We start from the raw sequence: 25,347 nt of genomic DNA, 5'->3' as shown, positions 1-25,347 counted from the left end.
GCAAACACCACTTCATACAATGCACTTGGTGCTGTAGTTACACTTATTTCTTCTGAGCTTTGTGGTTTCAGCTCATGAGGTCCTTCTATATGATCTTGATAGCATTTTTATTCAAAGACCATAAACTCTTAAATCTGCTATCTCTTTGACTTGAATGGTCAAATCTATAGGTTTAAGTTTGTGTTAATACCCATGACCTGTGATAGGCTTTTCTGACATGAATACTTTCTTTTCCTCAATATTGATTAGTTTGGTTATAAGACTAAAGGAGGAGGCTGGAGGGAGAGCTTAGTCAGCCAAGTGATTGCCGTGTAAGTACAAGGACCCGAGATGATGACCCAGAGCCTGTGTTTAAGAGCAGCTGGGTGCAATTGTGTGGGCTTGTAATCCCAATGCTGCACAAATGGGAACAGGGTTCCTGGGACTTACTGGCCAGCTAGCCGAGCCTAACTCACGAGACCCAGAACAACGAGAGATCCTGTGTCAATGAACAAAGTGGACACCCCTGGTTGTCTGACTTCCTCCCCCATAGGCACAGATTTACACATGCATAAACACATGTATGCATGCCTTATACATACATATATGCATGTATGTACATATAAGTAAGTAAATAAATAGAGTAAACTAGGCTTTTCTTTCCGCACTGAGATTTTGGATAATTTCATTTTGTCACAGTCTTTAGAGCAAGTTATATATAAATTAACTTACTATGAAAAAAAAATCCCTGAATGGCACGATTGAAAAGGATATTGGAAAAAGTGTGATATCTTGGCATCTTTTTATAGTTGTAAATGTAACTGTAACTTTGCACAACCTGTCAGGAAGTCTGCTGTTTTGTAATCAGGTTAGCAAACTGTGTCTTCTAAAAAAAAACACCCACATTTTCAGTTGTTTTCGAACCCTCTTTCTAAATAGGACTTCATATGTGCTGCTAAGTTCAGACATAGAAACGTGATGTTTCTTTATATGCATATATTTTAAAAGTTCAAATCCATTCCATTTTCTCATTATAAAGTCCAATGGTAAGAATAGGTGATTTTCATGAAATATTTCACAATCAGAAGCCTGAGTGGCCAGCGAGGGTGCACGGTACCCAGTAAATCATTTTTGCCTTATGAACAGGAACTCTGAGCATAGGCAGGAAGGTAGTTTGTATAAACATTAGCGTGTTCTTGAAAAGCTCATGCGATTTTTCACCTTAACGTGATCGGCAGGTGAGAAGTTGCCTAGTAAAGAATGCCTTCCTATTCTGAATGAGTTCACCTGCATGTGGGTGCAGCCGGGGCTGAGCCGGCTAACAGTTGCACACACATGCGAGAGTGCATTCTACCACAGTTCAAAAAACAGAGAGCCTGCAGATTAACCCTTCAGATAACTGTGAAACTTCATGGCATAGCATAGAATACCTTGGTGAAAAATCTTGGTAAATTCTTTTTACAGTTCTTAAAAATGGCAATCAATAGTTGCTACATATGAAGTCTATTGACGGTCAACATTTAATCCATATCCCAGTGGAGGTGGCTGTTGTTCTTGACCTGTCTGTTTTCTGGAGCACAGTGCCAGAGTTGTTGTTAGGGAGGCCTGGTACCCAAGGAGTCTCTGCAGGAGAGTCAACAGGAGTGGCTGACACCTTATCTTCTGCAGATGCTTACTAGAGCCAGTGACTCTGCCGATCTGCAACCTGACTGTGTACTTCCTTAGTCTAAGTCAGGAGAAGGAAAGATGACTCTAGGGACTCAGGACCACAGCAGAAATGATTTCTTGACATATCAGGCCAGGAAAAACACAATGAACATGAACTGTTTAGGCCAACTCTCTTTGTAAACTTTGAAAGAATGATTCTATTTTATCACGATCTGATACCAACACAGCTCCAAACTGTCATGGGAAAATGTAAATTGGATTTGTATGTGCTCAGAGAAGGCAAGAAAATTACAAAGGCTTTTGAAGAATGCTAGCAGAAAATAGTTAAAGTGATTCCAGTAGTTATGGGGTTAACTTCAGTTTCCTGAAACATGGACTCTGTGGGATTATTATTGGAGGATGCTAGACAGGTGAATATAGATCTTCCCACTATGTATTTCATTACACAAGGCTGCAAAAATACTTAATATTAATTTCATAAGTGCTAGTGCACATTGAGCAGGTTCTAGAGAGTTTATTTGTGCTAACATAGGATTCCTCCATCAGTGTTCTCCCAGGACACAGGGACAGGGATGTAAAAAGAACCTTATGCAAGGAAAGTAGAACTCAAAACCATGAGGCATGGGAAGAGTTGGAGAAATCACAGAAAGAGACCCAGCTGAACATCAACAAAGAAGGGGCCAGGGAGATGGGAGGAAGGAACACATTCTTGGAGGAGCGGGTTTTGTGTAGAGGGGGCCACATTAGGTAGACGTGCCCCGTATGTTTCAGCTGAGTGTTTGCGTTATGAGTGGAGAGGACCACGTCCCTGGGCCAGTGTTTGTTTACCTACATGAAGGGAGGAAATACCATTTTCCCACCACCATACCATTTTCCCACCTCCTGAAGGTCACATTGAAGGGCAAGCTTCATGTTTGTCCAAGTGTGACACTGTATATCTATATCACATGTCAGGCCAGACCTTTCCTGTGGCCCATCTTGATCTCTTAGGCTTGGTTGTTTCCTTTCCATTCCTCCATTTCTTCTGTATGAAATATTTGTCATGCTTATCTTTAATTGACAAATAATAAGTTCCATGTATTTGTGGGTACAAAATGGCCTTTCCATGAATGCACACAATGTATAACAATCAATTCAGGGTCATTGGTGTATCTGTCACACTACACAAATTTATCATTTCCTCTCTACTATCTGGAAATAGCTAATTAATCGTTGTCAATCACAGTCACCCTATGGTGCTGGAGAACATTAGAAGTCACTCTACTGATTGTATTCCTGCACTCTTGTCCCCCACACCAGGCAAATATTTACTGAGCTCACACTGTGAGCCAGGCACCAGTAGGAATGGAGATCATGCCACGAATGTACTCTGACCAGGGACAGGACAGCCAGTTCTTGCTGCCATAGAGCCTTCATCAGAGGGGGTAGGGGAAGACTAGTCAGAAAACATGAATGAAGATGCGGGGCACTGTAGCAAGGGGAGGAAAGTCTACCCAGAGCCTCTTTTTACCCAGCTTGGGAGGCCAGGGATGCTTCCCAGAGAGCATGACATCAGGCCAGACCTGAAAGATAATCACAGTTAGCAAGGGAAGTGGACTGGGAAGCAGATAGATGTTCCAGGCAAGAGGAATAGCATTTCCAAGGGAGATGGGAACAAGAGGAGTGAACTCGCCAGAGCATGGAATGAGAGAGAGCTCTAGAGACGGCTGGACACAAGGTCCTTAAAGGACAGGAGCCTGGACTTGATGCTAAGATCATCAGGACATTATCGCACCAGTGAAAAGTTTTACTTGACAAAGTAGCCAGATTTGCATTTGGATCATTTATTTCAACAATTCAGATAGGAAGGGCAAGAGCAGCAACTATTGTATTGTGTGTGTGTGTATCAGATAGAGATGGCAGTTGGTTAATATATGAGGTGTTAAAGTTACCCCGAGATACCCAACTTATTTAATTCAGTCCCAACAAAAAGGAGGAAACAGGAGGCACAGGAGGCATTTGCTATAGGGCTGGGAGGGATGGTGAGTGGCCAAGTCACAGTGTGATTGAGTGTGTGGTGGATGTGGGATGTTCAAAGGGAAACGCCACTGAATCTGAAAACTGGGTTGAAACGAAACCAATAAATAGCAGGCCCTAAAAGCTGCAGGAACAGGTTGAGATCTCATAGGGAGTGGTGTGGACTGAGCAGAGGACAGCCCATGGGAGGTGCCTGAGGTGGGGTATATGAAAGAAGACCTCAGAGGACCAGAGCGAAGAAGGAACTGGAGGAAGGAGCAGCCAGGCTGGGACTGGGGTGGGAACAGGACACATGGAAACTGAGAAGGAAACACACTTCAAAATAGAGGGATGGCCAAGCAAGGAGGACTAAAAGATGCCTACTAGATGTTTCCATTGACACTTGGAAGAAGTCATTGACATTGGGGAAGTCATTGACACTTGGGAGAGATAAGCTTCTAGAAAGAAACTTTAAGCCTGTTGCAGAGCTGAGCTGAGAGCTGGAGAGGAGATGAACAAAGACAGCCAGGTGAAGGCACTTTTGAAGGAAATTTGCCTGAAGGCTGGATGATGGTCCACACGCTAGAGTAATGGATGGGCTGAAGGCCGGTGTAATAAAAGTCGGGGAGTTACAAGCATGATCTGGTGCTTGGTAAGACGATCTAGGATCTAGCAGAACAGGGTCTGAGGTTTAAGTTTCAGGAGAGATAGAGAAAAACACCAGTGACAAAGGGTCTTGAGAAAGGATGGGGTCTAGAATAATGACAGCCATGACTTTAGCCAAGGGTACCAGTCCCTCTTCTAGTGTGGCAGAAGGGAAGGGTGAAATCATTGGTTTTATAGCATTGCTTTATGGCATTTGATTCACCATGTCCTTTTCAAATGTTTCTTCACAGACACTACCCAAAGCAGTCCTTCACCACGGTGGCGGACACGCCTGAAAACCTTCGCCTGAAGCAACAGAGCGAACTGCAGAGCCAGGTAACATGCAGGAGGCCTCTTTAGCCACTCTTCGGAGAATGTCGCCATTGCATTGCTCATGCCAACCACAGTCCAGCGTGCAGCCTGGAAGCAGGCCTGCCTGGGCACTCGGGGCGAAAGTGCTGAACATCTGTATTGCTCCCCCTCTCGGATCATCCCGATATTTTCAGTTTCGTTATTCCCACGGGACTAGGGCGAGTAAATGACTTCTGGTCAGGGTAAATGTTTCCCAACAATATTGATTTATTTGGTCCTAAATATTTAAAAACATTTTGTAAATAGCTGTTCCATACTGCAAATGTGGGGGAAACACAAGGTGTTAACTTGACCCAACTGCCTTTCACGTGGGGCTAACACCCTGTCTGCGGCTCTCACACCAGCGTCTAGCGTTGTTTTCCTCCTGTCACTCTTTCCATATTCCTTCATATGTCACATTGACAGCATGAGCAAAGATTAGAGCGCCACAATTGGCTCCCAGTCAACCATTTTAGATGCCAACTTGCCTTCAATATGCTGTAGCACTCGGGCTAGGACTGGGGTTTTGAGTGGCAGGGTTTTCTATGGGGACAACCCGATCTCAATGCAAAGTGCAGGACACACATTCAAAATCATTACCTTGGCTGACAGAGGAGAGGAAGGTGCTGAGCAGCTTCTTGGACGATTATTGGTCAGTGACATAGTAAAAACTGTGCCTAGGAGGGAGGAAGGAAGAACTAGGGAGAGAGAAGAGGGAAGAAATATTTTGAGCGGTTCATTAGTTGTGGCCTTGGATCAGCTGCCCAGGTTCTTTGTGCTCCTGAAAAGCAAGACAGTCTGCCTTGTTTGTCTGTCAGGAGGCAGCTGCAAGTGTCTGGGTTAGGGAGAATGAACTCCGCCTTCCACAAAGCCACAGGCTCCTTTTCAGTTTGTATTTCCAAAATTATGCATTTGGTAGGGAGCTAATGGGTACTGGCTTGTCAGCTGAGCGGAAGCCGTCCACAACTGACCAAACATGTCACCACGTCTAAAGGGAGCTGTGTGCTGATGAAAGACAGTCAGTGTTGCTCTGAGATTCCTGCTCAGCCTTCAAGGCCCCATTCACACCCAACCATGAGCATGAAGCTCTCTGTTCCACCCAATCCACATGATCCCTCTCTCTGAGTCTCTATCATCAGTCATTCCACACGTGTGCAGGTCCTCTGTCCTCACAAGCTCTCTCCTCACACTGAGGAGAGGATTAACCACATTTCCTGCAAGCGTTTGATTGGTGGACCGATGTCTGTTTTCTGATAAGTTGAGCTAGTTCTCTATGATTATCTGATGACCCCTAACCCGGAAAGAAAAGGCGTATTGGTGATGAGCACGTATTGGTGATGAACCTGCATCCTCTGGATCGTAAAGCAGGGATGCCTGTACCAATACAAAGCAGCGTCTTCCCTTGGCCAGTGCCCAGTTTTGAGATTAATGGTCTAGCACACCAGGACTGGCATTTTACACAAATCATACGTTAGCTTCCAACCAATTTTCACGGCATTAACCAACAACGAATTCTACTTTGAGCTCTATTCCTGTCACCAAATGGACTGAGAAGCGGTTCCAAGTCCCACATAAAGGGACTGAAGGCAATCACAAGCTCCCGCCAATGAGCGGATGAACCACGGTGGAAGTAATCTCACCCTGAGAAACTGTCAACTTTTGGACAGAACTTCAGAACTTATATTTCAAGGATTATTAATTACCCATCTCTTTTCTTTATAAGTTCTCTTTTTCCCTTCTTATAGCAGGTGCTCTCCAGAACACTGCCATAAACCTTCACAGATTAATTTTTTTAAAAAACTTTTTAAATGCTTTAACCCTTTCCTCATTGGGTGCAAATGGGGCCTTGAAGGCTGAGCAGGAATCTCATAGCAACAACAACTGTCTTTCACAAGCACACAGCTCCCTTTGGGCATGGCGATCAGTTGTGGATCCCTTCTCTCCCATGTAGCAAGCGACAAACTTTGGAAGCAGCATGAACAAATGCTGCCAGGTGGGTGGGACGGGAACTAATAGAGATATGCATGAAGGACTGTGGGATCCCAGGCAGTGACCAACTGAAGGCATCAGATTCTCTGAAAGATTTTCTCAACTATGATTTCTTGAAAGAAAGGGTGACATGCCATCAGACAGGCAATGTGGGAAGTTCACCTCTGTTCAGGAAACATGAACCCATTTCCTGATATGTACAAGGAGTTGGGAAGTGTGTCGTGGATATAAAGTCATGGAATTCATCAACATCCTTGCTATTTTCCAAGCATATAACTGCAAACCTTTTATTATCTCTCAAACAGCCCTTGAGACAGGCAACTGTAGTTTTCCTTATTTGAGTGGAGGATTTTATTAACTTGGCCTTCTGAGCTTCCCTAATAAGGGGTCAAACTTAGAACTAAGCCTAATCTGTGTGCTCCTCATATCTTAACCAATACCCTAGCCCTGTCCAGAGAGCATGGGCATGCGAACTATTGCTGTGTGAGAGGTGCCCAGCGCAGGCAAAGGAGGGACTGTGTACGCGCTAGAAGTAGGAGGAGACCACTGCACTTTTGAGAGGTTATGTTTCTGTTAACAGTGCATTCTCTTTTACAAAACAGTAGAAAGATACATTCACTAGTTGTAATACTTAGTAATGGCATGTTTGATTTTGTTTTAACTTATTAAAATTATTTGATTCTGTAGCAGACCATTTTTTAGAGTCTTGATCTCTGGAATTCTAAACAGCTTACTGGGTTAAGAGGAAAACTGACTATTAATTTTTTGTATACTTATTTATTTTGGCAATTTTTGATGTTACCTGAATTAAATAGATTCATAGCTCTGAGTCTTCAAATTCTGGAATCTTTTAGCATTGTTCTTCTAATCCTAGTTACTTTCAGTTCATTAGCTGATTTATCAAGTGAGGAAAAAAAGAAGGGAACAATGGACTTGGTTTTCCAGTCCCATCTAGGCAGTTATTAATAACTATATGTCATTATCCCTTTACCTTTTATCTCTCTTTTCTTCCCCTCTCCACTGTTTTGGGGAAGATTGTGAACGCTGCCAGCATTTTTAACTGCTATTCCATCCCCTCCAGCATTTATGGGCTCTATAGGTGCCAAGTTGTCATCAGAAAGCGAGATCCAATGCTGGAAAGCAAACAAGCACACCACGAGTAGCATCTTGGAACTGTGCAAAGCGGTGGCTCGCAGGCATTCACCAGCTTGCATACAACTGGGGGACATAACTTGGCCAGCCACAAACCATGGTGGATGTAGAGTGCCCTGGAACCTGCCCTTCAAGAGGAAGAGAGCGAAGGAAAGCCCTTTTATCATCACTGGCTCCCCTTTATCCGACATCACAAGGTGAACTGCTTCAAAGACATTGCATCAGTGGTGCTTAGGAACCCCCACTGGCTGTGTAGCCCATTCGGCAAGCAGAGGAAGTGGAACTCTCTCTTCATTGTTTAGTCTTATAATTCGCCTGTGGGGTGTCAGGCTTTTATAGCTCACCTGGGGATCAGCATAATAGCTTTTCTTCTTCTTTATGGCTAAAAAAAGTGAGCCCTGGTTTGGTGAAAGATGGTTCAGTGAGTAAAGGCACTTGCCACCAAGCCCAAGGACCTGAGTTCAATCCCAATTTAGTAGAAGGAGAGAACCAAGTGCTCCAAGTTATCCTATGTCTTCCATATGTATGAACGTGTATGTACATGTGCATGTGTACACACACACACAATAAGTAAAATTAAAAAAATTAAAGAGAAATTGAGCCGTGATTTCCAGAGCCCTACTTACAAACAAAAGTTGGAAACTGAATGTGTAACTTGGAGAAACCTTAAATGTTTAAGACCACCGGCCAGATGACAAAATCTTAGGAGGAAGTCTGGAGGAAGTTCCCTGAGCTTAGAAGGAAGTCCCCTGAGCTTAGGAGGAAGTCCCCTGGGGTCACCATTTTAACGGGGAATGTCTATCTTTCCAGGCTGGGTGGTCCACACTCTTTATGAGAAAGAGAATGTTGAAATATTGTCAGTTCTCCAGATCAGGTTTCTATAGACTTCTTATTTATTGCCAGGGGAACGATTCTTTAAACAGTTATTCAATGGTTGCCCACCTCTGCCCCCTTGGAAAGAGAACAAGATGAGGTTGTGTACCCAGACCATGTAGGGACAAACTCCCCCTTCTCTTTAATCTCCTACTTCCAGGGCTTTGGAGGACTCTGAGTTTAGAGGGCACAAATTTGAAAGCTGCTACTCAAAATGAAGATGAAATATTAGCAGCTTCCCTACTTACCCACAGACAGGACCAGCTCAGCTCTTGGCAATCCTGTTGGAAGCAATAGGGATTGGTCCTCGCCATGTTCTTTAATGGATGATGTGTAATTTATGATCATGGATACCATAAACGACTGAAGGATACAGATCATTCTGGAACCTGTGAGGTTTGTATCCCTTGCTGGTTCTGCTTTAGTCTCCCAGGCTTTTGCAGAGTCTCAGAAAACATGGATCACAGTGAGTATCTTGGGATAGCAGTTAGGGTCAGGAGGGAGTATGGTTGCTTTTCCAGGGAACATAATAAGCATCTTTGTGAGCATAATAGAGATGCGCTGAACAGAAGCCTCAGTAGGGGGCTCATAAAGGCGGTAGTGTGGCTGCTCATCTTTCTCTGGCTTGCCCCACTGCCTTCCTGTACTTCTTTATTTCATATTCCATTTCTAGAGGTTCTTCTTCAACTACTGACCATCCCAACACTTAGGAGGACACTGCTAGAGATGATCCAACACAAGACCTTTCTCCAGTGGCAGTTGCATTTTGAGAGGCATTCACCGGGCTCTGGGGATGGGGCTCAGAGGCAGTGTGCATGCCAGACATTCATAAGGCTCTAAGCTTCACCCCAAGCGCTGGTTTTCTTTCTAAGGGAAAATAGTAATTGTCACATGACCTTCAGAGATAGTTGAGGTTATTTTATCGCTATGGTTGTATGTTATGTGTCTCTGTGCCTGTCTGTGTTCATGCATTTTTGTATGTTTGCCTATTCATGTGTGTGTGTGTGGAGACTGGAGGTCTCTGGTGCTCTCTACCTTGCTGGCTGACTGACTGGGATAGGATCTCTCACTGAACCTGTTCATGGTTTTCACAAACTCCTGGGAACTGCCTGTCTTTGACTCCTGGAGCTGGGGTTACAGAATGCGCTCCTGTGGTTGGCTTTTACCTGAGTGCTAGGAATAGGAACTCAGGTCCCCATGCTTGTACAATGATCGCTTTACCCATGGAGCCATCTCTCCAGCCCTCTAATTATTGAATTTATTATTATTTGACATAGGTAGTCTGGGCTAGGCTCAAATCCACACTCGTCTTTGCTTCTGCCCCTTAAATGCTGCCATTACAGGCATGAGTCGCAACAACTACTTAAAAATAATGTATTATTATTGTGTATGTGTATTTGTGGGCCTGTGCATGCCATGAGCCATGTGCAGAGGCCAGAACACAACTTTGTGGTGTCAAGTCTCTCCTTTCACCTTCATGCTGGGTGTTGAACTTCTATGATCATGCTTGGTTGGCCAGCTGCAGCTCACCTCTCCACACCTGGTTTAATTATGTTTTAAAGAAATTTTTAGGAATTAGAGGCCTGCTTCCTTTCTGCAGACAAACACATCATTGTTCCCATTTTTGCTTTGCTGCATGCTGACCATGGAACTTGATTCTAAATACGGATACATTCTCCCTTCCAATTCCTCATCTCAGCTGATTCCTCTTTACTATCTTGAAGCCTCTTAAAACATCCCTTGTTTCCTTGAACCACCCGGACTTCTAAACACGAGAAGTTTCCCTTGGTGGTTTCTGCTGGCGGCTACTGTGTTCTGGGGATCTTGAACAATAAGCCTTTCATAGTTGCCTTTTAGTTTTCGTTTTCCTTTGAATTTCACTGTGGCAGCTTTGCCTGTCTCAGTTTTAGATTTTTCACTGTTTGATGCTGTGTTCCCATAGTGTGGTGGGGCTTCTTTCCCTGTCTCTGTTTATGTAGAAGTGGAGGTAAAAGTTCATGGAGAGAAACTTTGGCGTGTTTCTCTTAAATGTTTTGAGGCCACGAAAATAGGGAAAGATCCTGTCTCATATCTAGGAAGGGATGGATGTGAATAGGAGTTTCAAAGGGGAAGACCTCATGGATGGAGCACATATCTTCAGGGGACCCCACTGGTGGAGCACATATCTTCAGGGGACCCCACTGGTGGAGCACATATCTTCAGGTACCCCACTGGTGGAGTGCATATCTTTGGGGAATCCCACTGGTGAAGCACATATCTCCAGGGGACCCCAATGGTGGACCGCATATCTCCAGGGAATGGAGAGTGCTGAGCAGATGTGAGCTCTAACCTTTGAGGCTTTGCCATTCCCTACAATTTCCCATAAGTCAGATCTCTGCTTCTACTCCTGACTAAAATGATGCAAAAGATATCAGTATCAATTGTGAAAGGCGGGAGGATAGCCGAGATGTTTTGAAGTGCTGTGTTATGACTAGGTTTTGGAGCCTTTAATTGTAACAGCGTGGTGCTTTACTCTTTAGTCTCCCCCAAATAATGCATAGGCCTTCTGTCTGTTTCCAGAGTCCAACAAAACTGGTTCATTGATGACCTCCCTGTTCAACCAATGGTTTTTCCCACCTGCAGCTCTTGGTAGAGGGTGTAGACAATGTGCCTTGGGTGAGCAGGCTACAGATTATTTGGTCACTACTAAGTGTTCCCGAATCAGATAGCCTCTCTCCTTTCTTCTTCCATGTCTTTGGATTCTGTACATATGGATTCACCCTGTAGGTCAAAGATATTTGCAAGAGAAAATTAAATCTGTACTGAGTATATTCTAGCTTACAACAGCAGCAGCAGCAGCAGCAACAGCAGCAGCAGAAAAAAAAAAACCAAACAAACAAAACCCAAAAAAGCCTGTTGCCATTCCCTAAACAATACACAGTATTCCATGACTTCTATGCCATGTGATGCTGTTGGTGATGATGTGTTGGTATCATACCATCCTATGTAGGGGACTTAGGTACTTGTGAATTTTGATGTTAGTAGGTGGGCAGGAAGTCATCTTAAAACCAATTTCCTTCTGACATTGAGGAACAATTACAAAACCTGTCAGTCCCATGGCCTGGAGTACGGTTCTTTCTCTCCCTTAAGTTGTGTTCTACCATAGTATCTCATACTTAAGGGCCCTAAAGAAGAGAGCAAAGAAAGTGGCACTTCATGAAGGAAGAATTTGGTCCACATGCAGGAAACCAGCTGTCTCTCTCTGGTTATGGTAGATAGGAAGAAGGCTTTGATCATGGCTTTTCTTGTGCTGGCTGAAGTCTCAGAGAAAGACACATGGAAGAAAAAATCTAAAAGCAGAGGACCACCTCACAGGATGTAGCCCAGGTCTTCTCACCTTAATACCAGACCCGGGCTTCTGCACGTTGGTGGGCAGCATGAGAACCAGAGCTTGTATCTTAATGTCTTCTGTGATATGGGAAGGGGACACAAGTTCCAGGGTGCCACGTGAAGAGCTGTTGAGGATACTCCAGGGCATCTCCAAGGGACATTGCTGTGGCATGTTCCTGAATGCAAGGGAGGATTATGTGAGCAGGGTGGGTTGGTGGTCATGGAGGTTAGTTTGGTGAGTGTCAAGGAGGGCCAGAGTCTGCACATTACTGGTAGGTTCTTTCTGTGCCAAGGGATAATACACAGTAGGAGGTCAACAGCCACAGTCACGGCGACATCAGATGCAGTAGGGTGCCCAGCAACTGAGAAGACAAATGCCACCAGGGCCAAAAGGAATTTTAGCAAGGATGAAGGAACGTGAACCATCAGAGCTCTCACTTATTTGTTAAATTTTCCTAATTCACATCCAAAATAGTTTATGGCATTTATTTTATTTTTTAATGTATTTATTTCTTTATTAATTAATTAAAGATTTCTGTCTCTTCCCTATGGCATTTATTTTTATTTCTTGTTTGTGTATTGTGTGCGTATGTGTGTATTGTGTGTGTATGTGTGGTTTCTATGCATGTGTGTATTGTGTGTGTATGTGTGGTTTATGTGTGTGTGTGGACACACACAAAGGCCAGAGGATATTGGCAAACTGCTCTGTTACCCTCTACCTTATTTCTTCATCACAGGATCTCTCACTGAAGCAGGGCCTAGGCTGGGGGCAGCTCTTCTGTTTCCTCTGCCGGCAGCCTTGGGATTACAGGCCTGTGTGTAGCCATGCCCGACTCTTTTTCCTGAGTGCTGTGGATGAACTTCAGGTCCTCATGACTGCACAGCAAGCACCCTTCTAAGTCAGTTCCACAACCCAGTTACAACTTCTCTAGATGCATCCCAAGATTGTTAGTATTTTCTATTGGTGATAATCAGAATAACTATACTCGCTGGCATACATCTAGGAAGCCTCTTAGATATTTCAGTTTGCCATCCTTTATGCTGTTTGTTTTCTATCTCCTGAGTGTCTTTGATTACATAGTGCATGTGTACACTGAAAAATGTGTCCATATAAGGTCTGGGAGTACAGCTTGGTGCTAAAAGTGTGCTTAGCATCTATGAGCTTCTGTGCTCAGTTCACAACACCATGAAAAGGTTTATCTCTCTATCTCTCTACAATGCTATTATTTGTTCTTTGTGTCCCCTTTCCCCTTTTCATTCTATAAGTAAACTGCTGCATTGAGACCCACACTTGAGGTAAGTCACTACACGCAAAGATTAGGCCAAGTATAACACCCATGGATCTCAGTCTAGTCCCTTTCTTTGCTTCCTTACCCCGCGAAGCTAATGCAGAGGCATTCTCCTTCATTTACTCAGTAGGCACATTAATTAATACTTTTAATTAATTAGCTAAGAGGTTCATTAATTATTAAAGAGATTAACTATGGACTGAAATGTGACTTCTTTCTCTGGTGACTGATATTTCAGAACCAGAGAGAGATGGGGAGACATATCAGGTAGGCAGAGGAAAAAGCCAAGAACAAAAGAGACAACCCCACAAAGTGAAGTACTTCTGCCTCCCCCCAAAAGCATATTGGGCAGGATGAGACCCAAGCTGTTTTCCCAGTAGCCGAATCTCCCATCTGAAGGCCATGGAAGCTGCACCTTGTGATAGAAGCCCAGGATGTTTGCTGGGATGCTGGGATTCACTGACAATTTCTTCACATAATTTTGGAATTTTGGAATTCATATAATTTGAAACCTTTGCTTTGTGGTAGAATCAGATAACAACCTGATTCTGCAGCACAATATTGAACTCAGAAAAGGCCTCGAAGTACAGACAACAGATTGTGACAGATGTATGATGCTGAGCATCAACTCTCAGAAAGTATGTACGTGTGTATAATTACTATTGTTTTTTAATCAAAAAATTATCTGACCTAACCACCATTTTACTTTTTGTTAGAACTTTGTTGTTAGTTTCCACTGGTTTCAGAATGTCTTTCCAATTGAGAAGAGGAAGGAAGACAAGGAGGGGTGAAAAGAAGGCTCAGGAAGCTGGCATGGGTGGGGGCGAGGCGGGGGATGGAAGATCTTTATTGTTTTCAATACATAAGTATATTATCAAGTGCGAAAATGAAATGTTTAAACAAGTAATCCTTCTGATGAACAATGTAGGTTGATAGAAATTTGTATGGTATCATAAACGTTTGTTTTAAAAGGTACTCAGGAGGTAGAGGGGCAGAAAAACATGAGGGTAATGGATTTAATGACTCTAAGAGAAAATGCCTGCCGACTGAAAATAAGATTGTGAGTAAGATTATTAATATGTAAACTATCTTCAGTGACAATAACAGGCAAATAAAAACTGAAATGTGTCAGAGAGAGATTGGATCAGAAACAGCAACTTCCACAATTACGTGCCCAAGTTGCTCAATAGTGAACTAGAAGATCTCATTCTTGATACCAATGACTTTTCAGAAGACCATTTATAACTATCTAATAAAATATCCCTAAGTAAGTCAAACATTTACAATTTTTAGNATGAGAGAGAAAGAGAGAAAGAGAGAGAGAGAGAGAGAGAGAGAGAGAGAGAGAGAGAGGAGGGGGTGGAGTCAAAGAGACACCACATGTAGCTGCCAAAGGAGAGAGAACCTTACAGGTAGATCACAGCCTTGTGGTGATGAATAGGAATTGGTTAATTTAAGATATGAGAGTTAGCTAATAAGTAATCTGAGTTAATAGGCCAAGAAGTGTTGTAATTAATGTAGTTTCTGTTTGAATAATTGGGTCTGGGTAGCAGTCTCTGCCTACAAAAGTGTCTCAAGAGAGCAATTAAAACTTTCTTAACTATTCCCTCCCTCCCTCCCTCCCTTCTTCCCTCCTTCTGTCCTTCCCTCTCTTCCCCTCTCTGTCTTTTCTTTCCTCTTGCCTTCTGATAGAAGTATCAAGATGATGGCAAATCAGAAATGAAGGGGACACAAATTTGATCCCGGCTAGTAGAGTGCTTCTGGATTTGATTTGCCTGACACTCTGCCTGTTGATGTGAAATTGCTATTGACAGACTGACCCTTGACTGTCTTCTAAGAGGGACCTAATAAGCATCTCATGTGACAGAGGTGGCTTTTCAGCAGATAATTCTTTTAGACCCAAACAAATATGTATCTTGGATTTGAAACTCTCTATGTAAAGCAGAGAAGTCAAGAATGGTTTGAAACCAAGAATTCCATCTTATTTTGAATTAAGTGAACAGCCTTTGAGGTTTAGAACAATTCACTTTCAGAATGGGTATTATGTTTATAAACCACATACTGGAAGCAAAGCTTAAGTCCCTTTATACTATTGGACAAAGAACAGGACTCTTAGAACTCAGTGTCTATCTGCAGCCATACTGGCTCACAGTGCTCCTACCCAGACTCAGCACCTTGAGCGCGTTGTTTAGTTTTTGTGAGGGAGAATTTGGTAATTTCCAGGAATCTGTTTTTTTTTTTTTCCATAATGTTTTATTCTCTACTGGTTTGTCACTTAAGTCATAATTATGTATATAAAATATACATTCAGGAACATATGCAAATAACACACATATAAAGTGTTCCTATGTTTGCTCATATATGCATCTGTGTACACACATGTACTATAAAGTTGACATAGAGAATTAGCTGCTCAGAAAAGGCAGAACAGACTGAGAAAACATGTACATCTTTTCTTTCCTGACGTTAATGACTAAATTTGATGGAGTTGCTGCTGGGTACTTGTCTTAGTTACGTTTCTATTGCTGTGACAAAACACCATGTAATGGGACTCTTTCCTAACTTTCACATCTTAGCTACTTTTATTCAAATTATTGAATATTGGATGTTACCTATACCAGGCAGATACCCATCTATAAGCACAAACTGAAAGAGTCCCTTCCTGGTTAGTGTCCTTTTTTTCACGTTTAGTGTTGGGGACAGAAAACAGAGCCTTGTGCGTGCTAGGGAAGTGTTCTGCCACTGGGTCCCACCCCCAGCTTTTGATTACTGTTTCTTATACTAGATTTGAACTCACTGTGTAACTAACCTAGGCTGGCCCTAAATTCTTTCTCTTCTTGTTTGTTAACTGCTTGGATTTCCAGTACACGCAATTGTGTGCTTAATTTTTTTAAGTCTACTTTTAATTTTTGTTCCTTCATGTAGATTGTGAACTAGCAGCTAGTGATCTTATTAATTCAATGGTTATTATCCATTAACCACACTATCTAAGTGTCAGGATTATAATATAACATTTAATGATAAGGATGGTAATGTGTGAAGTGAAGGAGAGAGAATGGAAAGTGGTTTCATAAAAATCAGGAGCCTTACAAGAATGAAGAATTAGCCACATCCTAAGAGGTGGGTGGATAGATCGCCTGTTTAATTCTGTCTTGGCATTAATTACAAATGGGGGAAAATCACAGCATTCTCAATTTTAAACCATTACCAGCAAAGGAATCTCACGGAAGGGCCTATCTGCATTTCCTTTAATTGATTCCCTGTAAAGCTGCTTCAGTTATTTATTGGTCTAATCTACATTTGCTGAAAGTCTTTCTTGGCCCCACAATACTTGGCTTCCGTGTGTCTACTGAGTTCCATCAAGAGATATTCTCCCAAACCTGCCGACATTAATGTTCCCGTCTCCTGTTCCTCTTCTGGCTGTCCCTTCTCATCCTCTGTGTATGTGTTTACCTTCCTTTGGAAGGTATCCAAAGACAACTCTATTTTCCTTTACCTATATGGGATGGCCAGTTCTCTTTGAAATTCAATCCAGACATGATGTGTGACCTGGTTTAGAAAAAAACCCTTTCTGTTCTTTTTCTCTCCTCACCTCCTTTAAGCTACTTGTAGCTTGTTCCTTCCTGTAGATGTTGCCACAGGGAAATCACAGATGTCCTGCCTTCTAAGCACCATTTAAAATACTCTTTTTTAAAAATGTGAATGCTACTATCTCTTTAAGAAAAATCACCTAATGATAATAGTTGAAAGTTAAGAACATATATACTCCTTTCCTATAGTTCTATACCCCTGGAATTTTTTCTGTACATAAAATCACTAGCAAAGATGGCATTGGTATACACACCTCTATGGTATAAAAATGTGGTCTACAGGTTTAAGAGCTCAGTGTTTTATCTCCTTCTCTATGACAACACTATACAGCTCAGATTAGCAGGGCCTGAATTAGCCAGTTTGGGTGAAATTTCCTCGATGACTACTTAGATGGATTCCCTGTGTGTTACTTCTCCAGAGTTACTCAGCATTTTAAAAATTTTCATTGAGTGTCTTTTATAGAACTTTTGTGCTGTAAAGTACTCAAAGAAGTGAGATGTGCTATCCCCCATTGTGTGTGTGTGTGTTTGTGTGTGTGTACCTGCTTCAAGGACTGCACTTGAACTTAGCATTTTGTTAATGATGCCTGGGGCTTCCTTTCATCTCCTCTTTATTCAGTTGGGTGTGAGTTAGCATGGGGTGTGGCACTACTGCTGTGACAATCAGAACTAAGAATTTGTTTGGAGTGAGATCTTGAGTTTTTTTTTTTTTTTTTTTTTTTTTGCCTCTGCAAGATGACCAGCTGCCATTTCTCAATTTTCGCATGGAGATGCCTATACTCCTTGGGAGAATAACCCTGAGAGAATTTTGAATGAAAAACAAGTTTTTCTAGATTGGGGTTTATGTAGGTTTCCTGGTTATCCCTACCGTGGTTCTGTATTCATGAACCTGGCCCCTGACATGCTAAGTGTGTGGCCCAGAAATCTGCATGGTTAGTGAGTACCAATGTAATGTTTGCACGTGTTGATGATGAAAAGTTTCTGCACCCCATCAGCCTCTCTGCTGACACAGTAATCCAAGTCACACCAAGTCAAACCCAGTTAGGAAAAGCCCAAGGCTTCTGAATGGCATTCCAGCCTCCCAGAGAGGAACTGGGGAAGGAAGACTGGAAAATCACATTTGTTCTCTGGGGGGGCATTTTAAATACCCCATGGGAGTGGTCTTCAGCATCTCTGGGGAGGGATAATCATTTGACAGGCTTTCTCAGGGGTGGAGTCTGGACTGAAGCAACTCCCAAGGGAGGGGGCTTGGGATGGAACTTCCACCCGAACACTCCGGACTCTTTGGATATACAGATGCCAGGGGCTGGGGTGAAGGCTGAACCCAAAAAGATGCTATCTGAGGACCAATTTATATGGCATTTAATCCCAGATAACGAACCTTCTGGCATTATTTCTCAGAGTTTCCCAAGACCCTTGAACTTCTTCTCCCACATCAAAATAGCTAGCATCTGAAAGACTGAGGGGGGACTGTGATGCGTGATACTTGTGGCCATGTGATTCTATGACAGAGATGAGAACTGAATGTGTTCTTCAGAAATGCATGCTCCGTCCTCTTTCACATTTCCAAGAATCTGGAGATCTACCTAAAGTCTTAAAGCAATGAAGAAAGACTTGTTCATCTGCATAGAGGAGTTACAGGACCACATTTCCTATAGTTCCTATGTGATTGTCCCTGTGCAGACGGCAGCCGTTATCCTTTTCTGATTTGAGAGGTCCTGTCTGAGAACCTTTTATCTCCTCAGCAGGATATGTATAACCCAAGTCGATGCAAGAGAGCCATGACATCATCCTTCAATCAATAGCCATCGATTGAGAAGACTTAGTTTCAGTGCTGCAGATTCGGTGCCAGGAGAGACACAAGGAAGGAAAAGCTATGATTTCTATTTCTGAAGAATAATACAGTTGAGAAAGTAGCACAAACATGCATGCTATGACATGATTCTGTAACAAAAGCCATGTAAGCAAGTACTGGTAGGGCTGGTGAGGGGTTGGAGGCCATGACCATTTGTTCTTTCGAATTGTCAGGAGACAGCTGATGAGGAACAAGACAGGAAAGACAGCCAGCTGGACGGCAAGTGAGGTCAGTCAGGCAAGCCTGTGTTCCTGAGGACGAGGGAAACTGTAGTGGTAACAACAGCCCATGTACCAGTTAGACTCCCATGACTGTAACACAAAATACTTAAGTGAACCACCTTAAAGGCAGAAGGTATATTTTACCTCACAGTTTTAGAGGTTTCATTTCCTGATCGAAATCTTCCCCACATGTTCTTTTGAAAGACATTTAGAGTCCAAAGTATAACATCTGATGGGGTTCTCAGTAAGGGTAGGGAAATTGCCATGAAGGAACTCTGCTCTACAGATGTATGATAATCAGCTGTAGGTATACAACAGAGGTGGGGCTGGTGAGATGTCTCAGTGGCTACGGGCACTTGCCCCAAAGTGAGGCAGCTTGCATTTAACCCCTGGAGCTCATGCCAAAAGCATTAGCTTGTATCTGCAATGCTGTGAGTGAGACAGAGGCAGAGACAGGAGACTTGGCCAGAGGCTGTCAGAGCAGCTGGCCCTGAAAAGGTAGAACACAGGAAAGAACCTGGGAGGAGATGCCCTAGGGTTACCCTAGACCTCCTCATATGCACCACAGCCCCCACCCCCAACAACAACATTTAAGAAAGACAGAAGCAGCTTCTTTTTGGAGAGAACTTGTTATTAGTAATGCTTGGAGTGAGCGGCCATATACTGAAAATAACAACAAAGCTATTGGAACTATCACACTGGTCCAGCGCATGGCTTTTGGGTTTAACCTCAATGAGAAGGGGCTCTGAAGTGTGTCGAGAATGAAACTTGCTTAGCTGCTTTTGAAAACTTTAATTTCGGAGGATTCCGAGTTTTGAAAATTCATTTGTCTGTGGAAGTGTCTCAGATCTTTGACATGCAAACCTTGCACAGTCTAGCGTAGCATTGCAGAGTCCCTCATAGCATGTGGTACGCGGCCGCTGGATGACAGTGCTAGTATTTGTCTTGCAAAGTAAAAGGCAATTTAGAACTTTTTTTTGGCATAGGACACAAAACTGCTACAATTATTTTTGAATCATTTTTATGACTCATGTTAGTAACTATTATAAATTAACCTTTAAAAGAACAATGTCATATCAACATTAAAAAAAAAAAACCTCCCTCCTGCCCACATCAGGGATATTTCCTTCTTGTCTAAAGAACACCTACTTCTCTTCAGAGTTGGCATTTATAATGAGCAGGGTCCTTTCATGTCTTAAAGAAAAATACAAATACACTGAAAACCAGACAAATCACCGTGATTAAGGTGTACGCATTAGGTCAATCCAAAAGAAGAAATAACTGGTTTTGGAAAAATTAGAGAACCTTCTTGGATTGTATTTGGTGTGGTGGGAGTGAAAACTGGGTACATCAAATTGCTACCTTAGTTTTTGCTGGAAAATGAAACAAGTGATGATTAAAAAGGATTTGAGTTTCAAAGAGTATTGCTATGCCAAGAAACGTTGAGCTGCTGGCATCTGTTCACATATAGGGTGCAGCGTCAGCCACCTCCCCATTACTGAAAATTGGGCTTTACCAACTGCAGTGTTTACTTGTTTATTTCCCTGGATTATTTGTGATAATACCATGTGTTGACCTGCAAATCACGTACGTGGGTAGGCATGGAATTGTGTCCACCATAACCTTAAGACCTTGTGGGTTCTTATCCTGTGGGATATATATATGTGATACAATGTCTATCTGCTTCTTCTTATGGGATATGACAGGAAGCTGCTATGAGATTATTTCTCTGGGAGGCAGCAACACAGAGGCTGCCTTTAGACTACCTTCCTCTTGACTACTTTCAGCTCTGACATTTTGAATGCCGTTTTCTGCCACAAAGGTGAGAACTATCAGAACTGACCGGATCTGTACTGGGGTTCATAGGCAACCCAAATCTCGGGCAACTAGGAAGACTCCTGACCTGGCTTAGATACTTCACAGTTGGCTCTCTCTTCCTGAGACTCCCATACCTAAGGCTTCTGGTGCTTCCTCTGCCCTTGGCTTTCAACCATAGCCACCACGGTCAGCTCATCACTACCTTCCTTCTCCTGTGATCCTTGCCTTTGATTTTCTTTTTTTTTTAAATATAATTTTTTATTGAAAAAAATGCCTTTGATTTTCTGTTCCTCTTCAGTGAATCTGATTTCTTCCACTTTTTAAATTCTAGAAGATCAGAGTTCCAGGAAATGGAGAGGAAAAGAGGAGTGGGGGTGGGGGCTGAGGGATGGGGGTGGGACTTGGCAATCAATGCCTGCCAGTTGTTTGTTTACTAAAAGTCATTTAAGAATGCTGCTTTCTTGTTTGGGGGCCATAAGTTGCTTCTTAGGAACAATGCCTCTCTCTTTGGCGTCCTCTGCTATTTGCAGAAGATACCATTCCACAGCCCTGCAGAAAGGGAATTTTGCCAGGAAACTTCCCCCTTGACATGGTTATCACTGAACTCTGAAATACACCTCCCCTTTCAACTGCAGTTTAGGACTCAGCTTTTGCCTGCCCCATGGATTACGCTAGGCCTTGGCCAATGTTCTGCAACAGAACAGTAACAAACCTGTTGGTAAATGTCTGGCTTCCTTTTCCCATTTCTCTATTCCTGTTGCTGAAGTTCATTGTGAGGGATTCACAGAGAGTCCTCCAATACTGCCACAGGCTGTCTTCCTCCGGGAAGTTGTAAGAGAAGGAAATACCTTATAGTAAGAGCCTGTGTTGCTTGAGCTCACTGACATGTGGAATCTTCATTGTATTCCTTAGCCATTAGGCTAGCATCACGTGGTCTTTTCTCAGACATCAGCATGGTGAACCAACGATGAAATTGCATTTCTTTGAATTAGAGTACAAATTATTATGGGCAGGAAAAAGATATTACAAGATAAAAGTTCATATTTGTGTTTGAATAAATGGAGTGAGCTTCACAGCCCCTGAGGCGGTTGGAGCGTTTATAAGACACTGTGGGGCCATTGTACCACATTGCTTGGGACTTGTCTCAGAATGTGTGTGCAGGGCACTTTAATTTGTCCAAGTCTAAGTATAGAAACCATCTAACAAGTGTGGAATGCATTTGTGCTAGGGCTGGGAGAGTTTAGCCTCATTCATGGCTCTGGTTTGATCTCAGGACTGGAGCACACTAAGCCATTGTTGAAATAGTCTCCTCAGAGCCCACTACCCCCTCCTACCCTTTTATTCTTGCTTCACTTCTTTACAGCCCCACCCTCATCATGTCAGAATGGCTTTGCAGGTGGAAATATAATATCAAAACACAAGTCTAGGAAAAGAATTATTGCTTGCTTGAGTTTATTTATTTGGCTCCATGCAGTTTGTTTTCACTGGGTCCAGATGGCTTTTGTCTTGTGGTGGGCTCCTGGACGCTGTAAGGGTCTCATGTCATTCTACGGTCTCAGCATTACTATAGCCTTTTTGACTGGTTGTGTGGATGAACAGGAGTCACTTAAAGGTAAAGTGGAATGATAAAACTAAATGACTTTATATTATGACTTTTATGAGACATCAGAGTTGGCAGGTTTCAGGCGTTAAAAACAAAGCCAGTTGGGTTTTTAATGTACTGTGCAGATAGGATAGTAGTATTGCTGTGTTTCCTTATAATTCCTATTTTCCATCACCGCCATCTGCTACGCTATACATGCTTTTATTACCATATCAGCTATGAGGCACGGATATAGCTTGCTGCCTTTTATTCTTCCATCATCTCTCCTGCTTTCTTCCTCTTCCTCACATGTTCTTTGTTTTGCAGCTGGAACTCATGGCTTCCCCAAGCTTATTGTTTTTGAAAACTCCAGCAAGTGTTGAAACCTTGTCTTTTGTGTTCCCCAAAGATTTTAGAGTATTGAATGAGTAAATGTGTGGAATCCATATCAAATATGACTTAGTAAAGATGAACCAGTCACCTGCTAAGAGCATTTTCTCCAGTATCCACCTTAATCCATATAATAACTTGGTTAGGATAAACCATATAACACCCCCCCCCAAAAAAAAACACCAAAAAAACCCAACTTGGTTAGATAAACATGTTGTTCTTATTGTTTTTGTTGTTTTTTTGAGACAAAGTTTCTCTGTAGCTTTGGAGCCTGTCCTGGAACTAGCTCTTGTAGACCAGGCTGGCCTTGAACTTACAGAGATCCACCTGCTTCTCCCTCCCAAGTGCTGGGATTAAAAGCGTGCGCCACCACCACCCTGTTGGTCTTAATTTTTCAAAGTTTTCATTTATTATTATTGTGTGTATATACTATTGTAGGAAACATTGAGTGAGTGAAGTCCTATATGTGTGTTGTTGACATGGGCACAGCCATGTCAAGGACTTCAAAGCCTCAGACATGGGGGAGCGGGGAGATGGCAAAGCTTTCCTCAAGCTAGATTCAGGGAAATGACTCTGGTCTTAGTGTGAATGTTGACAGTGTATGCAGAAATATCTGCCATAGCTTTCCTTCAGGACATTTGTGTTCTCCCCACAGAGACAGCACCTACCAAGATTAGCTAAACCTGTTGCCTTCATCCAGCCGTATACCACAAACCCTGCCTCCTTTGTATCTGCATGCAATAACTCCACCTTCCTGGTCAACTGCATTTGATAACCTGCCTCTTTGTTCAACTGTTTGTAATAAGCCTGTCTCCCTGTTCAACTGTATTTAATAACTATGAACTTCTTGGATTCTCCATCAAAGAGTCCACCCAAGTCCAACTATTTCTGTGTGCCTGTGTGTTTGTCTTTTCTTCATTCACTCGGAGCCCATAGTCAGGCCAAGTTTCTGGGAGCCAAATAAAGACTCGGCAGTGTGTGATTTGTGTGGGGTTGTATATGCCATGGTACATTGTGGAGTCAGCTTGTCCTTCAGTCTCTATATGGGTTGCAGGGAATGAATTTAGGTTATCAAGGTAACTAAACAAGGTCTTTTATTCTGAGCCAGTTCAATTGTTCTTATATTTTAAACATGAAAGCTGTGGCTTTCATGCAAACAAATTCATGGAATGGTGCCACCTTCAGCCGGGTCTTCCACCTAAGTTAAACTAATCTAGACAGTTTCCTCATGGACGTGCCTACAGGCAAAATAATCTAGACCGTTCCTCTTTGAGACTCTTTCCAGGTGATTTTAGATTGTGTTGACCTGACAATTAAAACCAACAAGCACAGTTGTCCAGGCTGGCCAATAATGTGTGGGTCTTCTGCCCTTGCTCCCCAAGTGCTGGGATGAGAGGTATGTACCACCATGCTTGACACATTAGCAGTTCAATACATAGTGTGCTGGAGAATTAGGTGGGAATCCTAAATTATTCAGGTGTTAATTTGTATTGCAAACATTGTTCCCTTCTTAGACTCAGCAGCACATTTTTTTTCTGTATTTGTTAAGGCATTGCTACTCCAGCATTTAAAGCAGTGTAAATATTAGTTTCTGATTTTGCTAGTACCAGTGTTCTCCAGTGAAGTCAACTGGGAAGAAACTAAGATAGCTACTTACCCAATGAGTTCGTAGTTACTCACCTACAGTCAGTAGCATTAGAGGTGCTCCTGCAGGTTGGACAGGGCTCTCACTCTGTGTATGCATTTGCATTTTGGACACCGATGGTGTCATATAGTATTGAAGATAACTCCAAATTATAAGAAAAACTTGGGTGTTTACAATTTTAAACAGAAAATAAGACTCTTTAGAGAGGGGGGGCTTAGTGGGGTAATGGGGCATTGACAGGTGTCAGGAGAAATGGATGGACCCAGTAGACTCCAGAAAGAAGTGGGATGTGGTAAATGTGGTGGTTGGCCATGCATGGGATAGTGACTATAGTGTAAATCTAGGAGTAAGAGATTCTTGTAAAGATACTGGTAGTACACTAAGGAGGTTGGCTTGGACATGACATGCAGTGATGTGCAGGTTCTTGCACAAGGGGGTAATTTGCTGGAAACAATGTTACAGGAAGATGAATCTAGTAGGGAGCGGATTGCATTGGGGGAGGTCTAAAGTCAGTAGTCACTTACTGTAAGAATAACCCATGAGAAGAAAAGGAAGGGAGAAGATACCGAAAGAAGCAACCCATTTTTTTTTAAATCTTGTGTTTATGTGTGTTTATGTGGGTGTTTGTGTACCGCAGTGTATGTATGGAGGTCAAACCTTCAGGGCCAGCCCTCACCTTGACCTTGTTTGAGACCAAGTTTTCTCTTATTTTCTTCTCTGTACGGTAGCCTAGCTGGCCCACGAGCATGGCCCAGTCTGGGGTTCTTCTCTCCCCATCTACCATCTCACTAAAGGAGTGTTGGGGTTATACGTATGCTGCGGCACACCTAGCTTTCTGTGAGTTTTAGGGTTCAGAGCTCTGGTCCTCACACTTGTGGGGAAACTGCTCTACCTATGTCAGTCTGTGGGGCCTCCTTTTAAGGAGTGCCTGCACAG

General features: G+C 42.8%; 1 protein-coding gene across 1 annotated transcript in view; it reads left to right on the top strand.

The window, feature by feature from the left end:
• The window catches only part of Nebl (nebulette), a 341,905-nt gene that overhangs the window by 131,215 nt on the left and 185,343 nt on the right, over positions 1 to 25,347 (top strand). Inside the window, exon 3 of the mRNA XM_050152681.1 lies at positions 4,539 to 4,623. Within this exon, the coding sequence (XP_050008638.1) occupies positions 4,539 to 4,623 (85 nt within the window). The remainder of the gene's footprint in view (positions 1 to 4,538; positions 4,624 to 25,347) is intronic.

The sequence above is a fragment of the Alexandromys fortis genome, unplaced genomic scaffold (genome assembly GCF_014885135.2).
Source record: "Alexandromys fortis isolate MF-2015 unplaced genomic scaffold, M_Fortis_MF-2015_v1.1 scaffold_54, whole genome shotgun sequence".
Classification (NCBI taxonomy): domain Eukaryota; kingdom Metazoa; phylum Chordata; class Mammalia; order Rodentia; family Cricetidae; genus Alexandromys; species Alexandromys fortis.
Note: the sequence above shows the minus strand (reverse complement) of the source record. Positions and strands in the feature narration are given on the sequence as shown.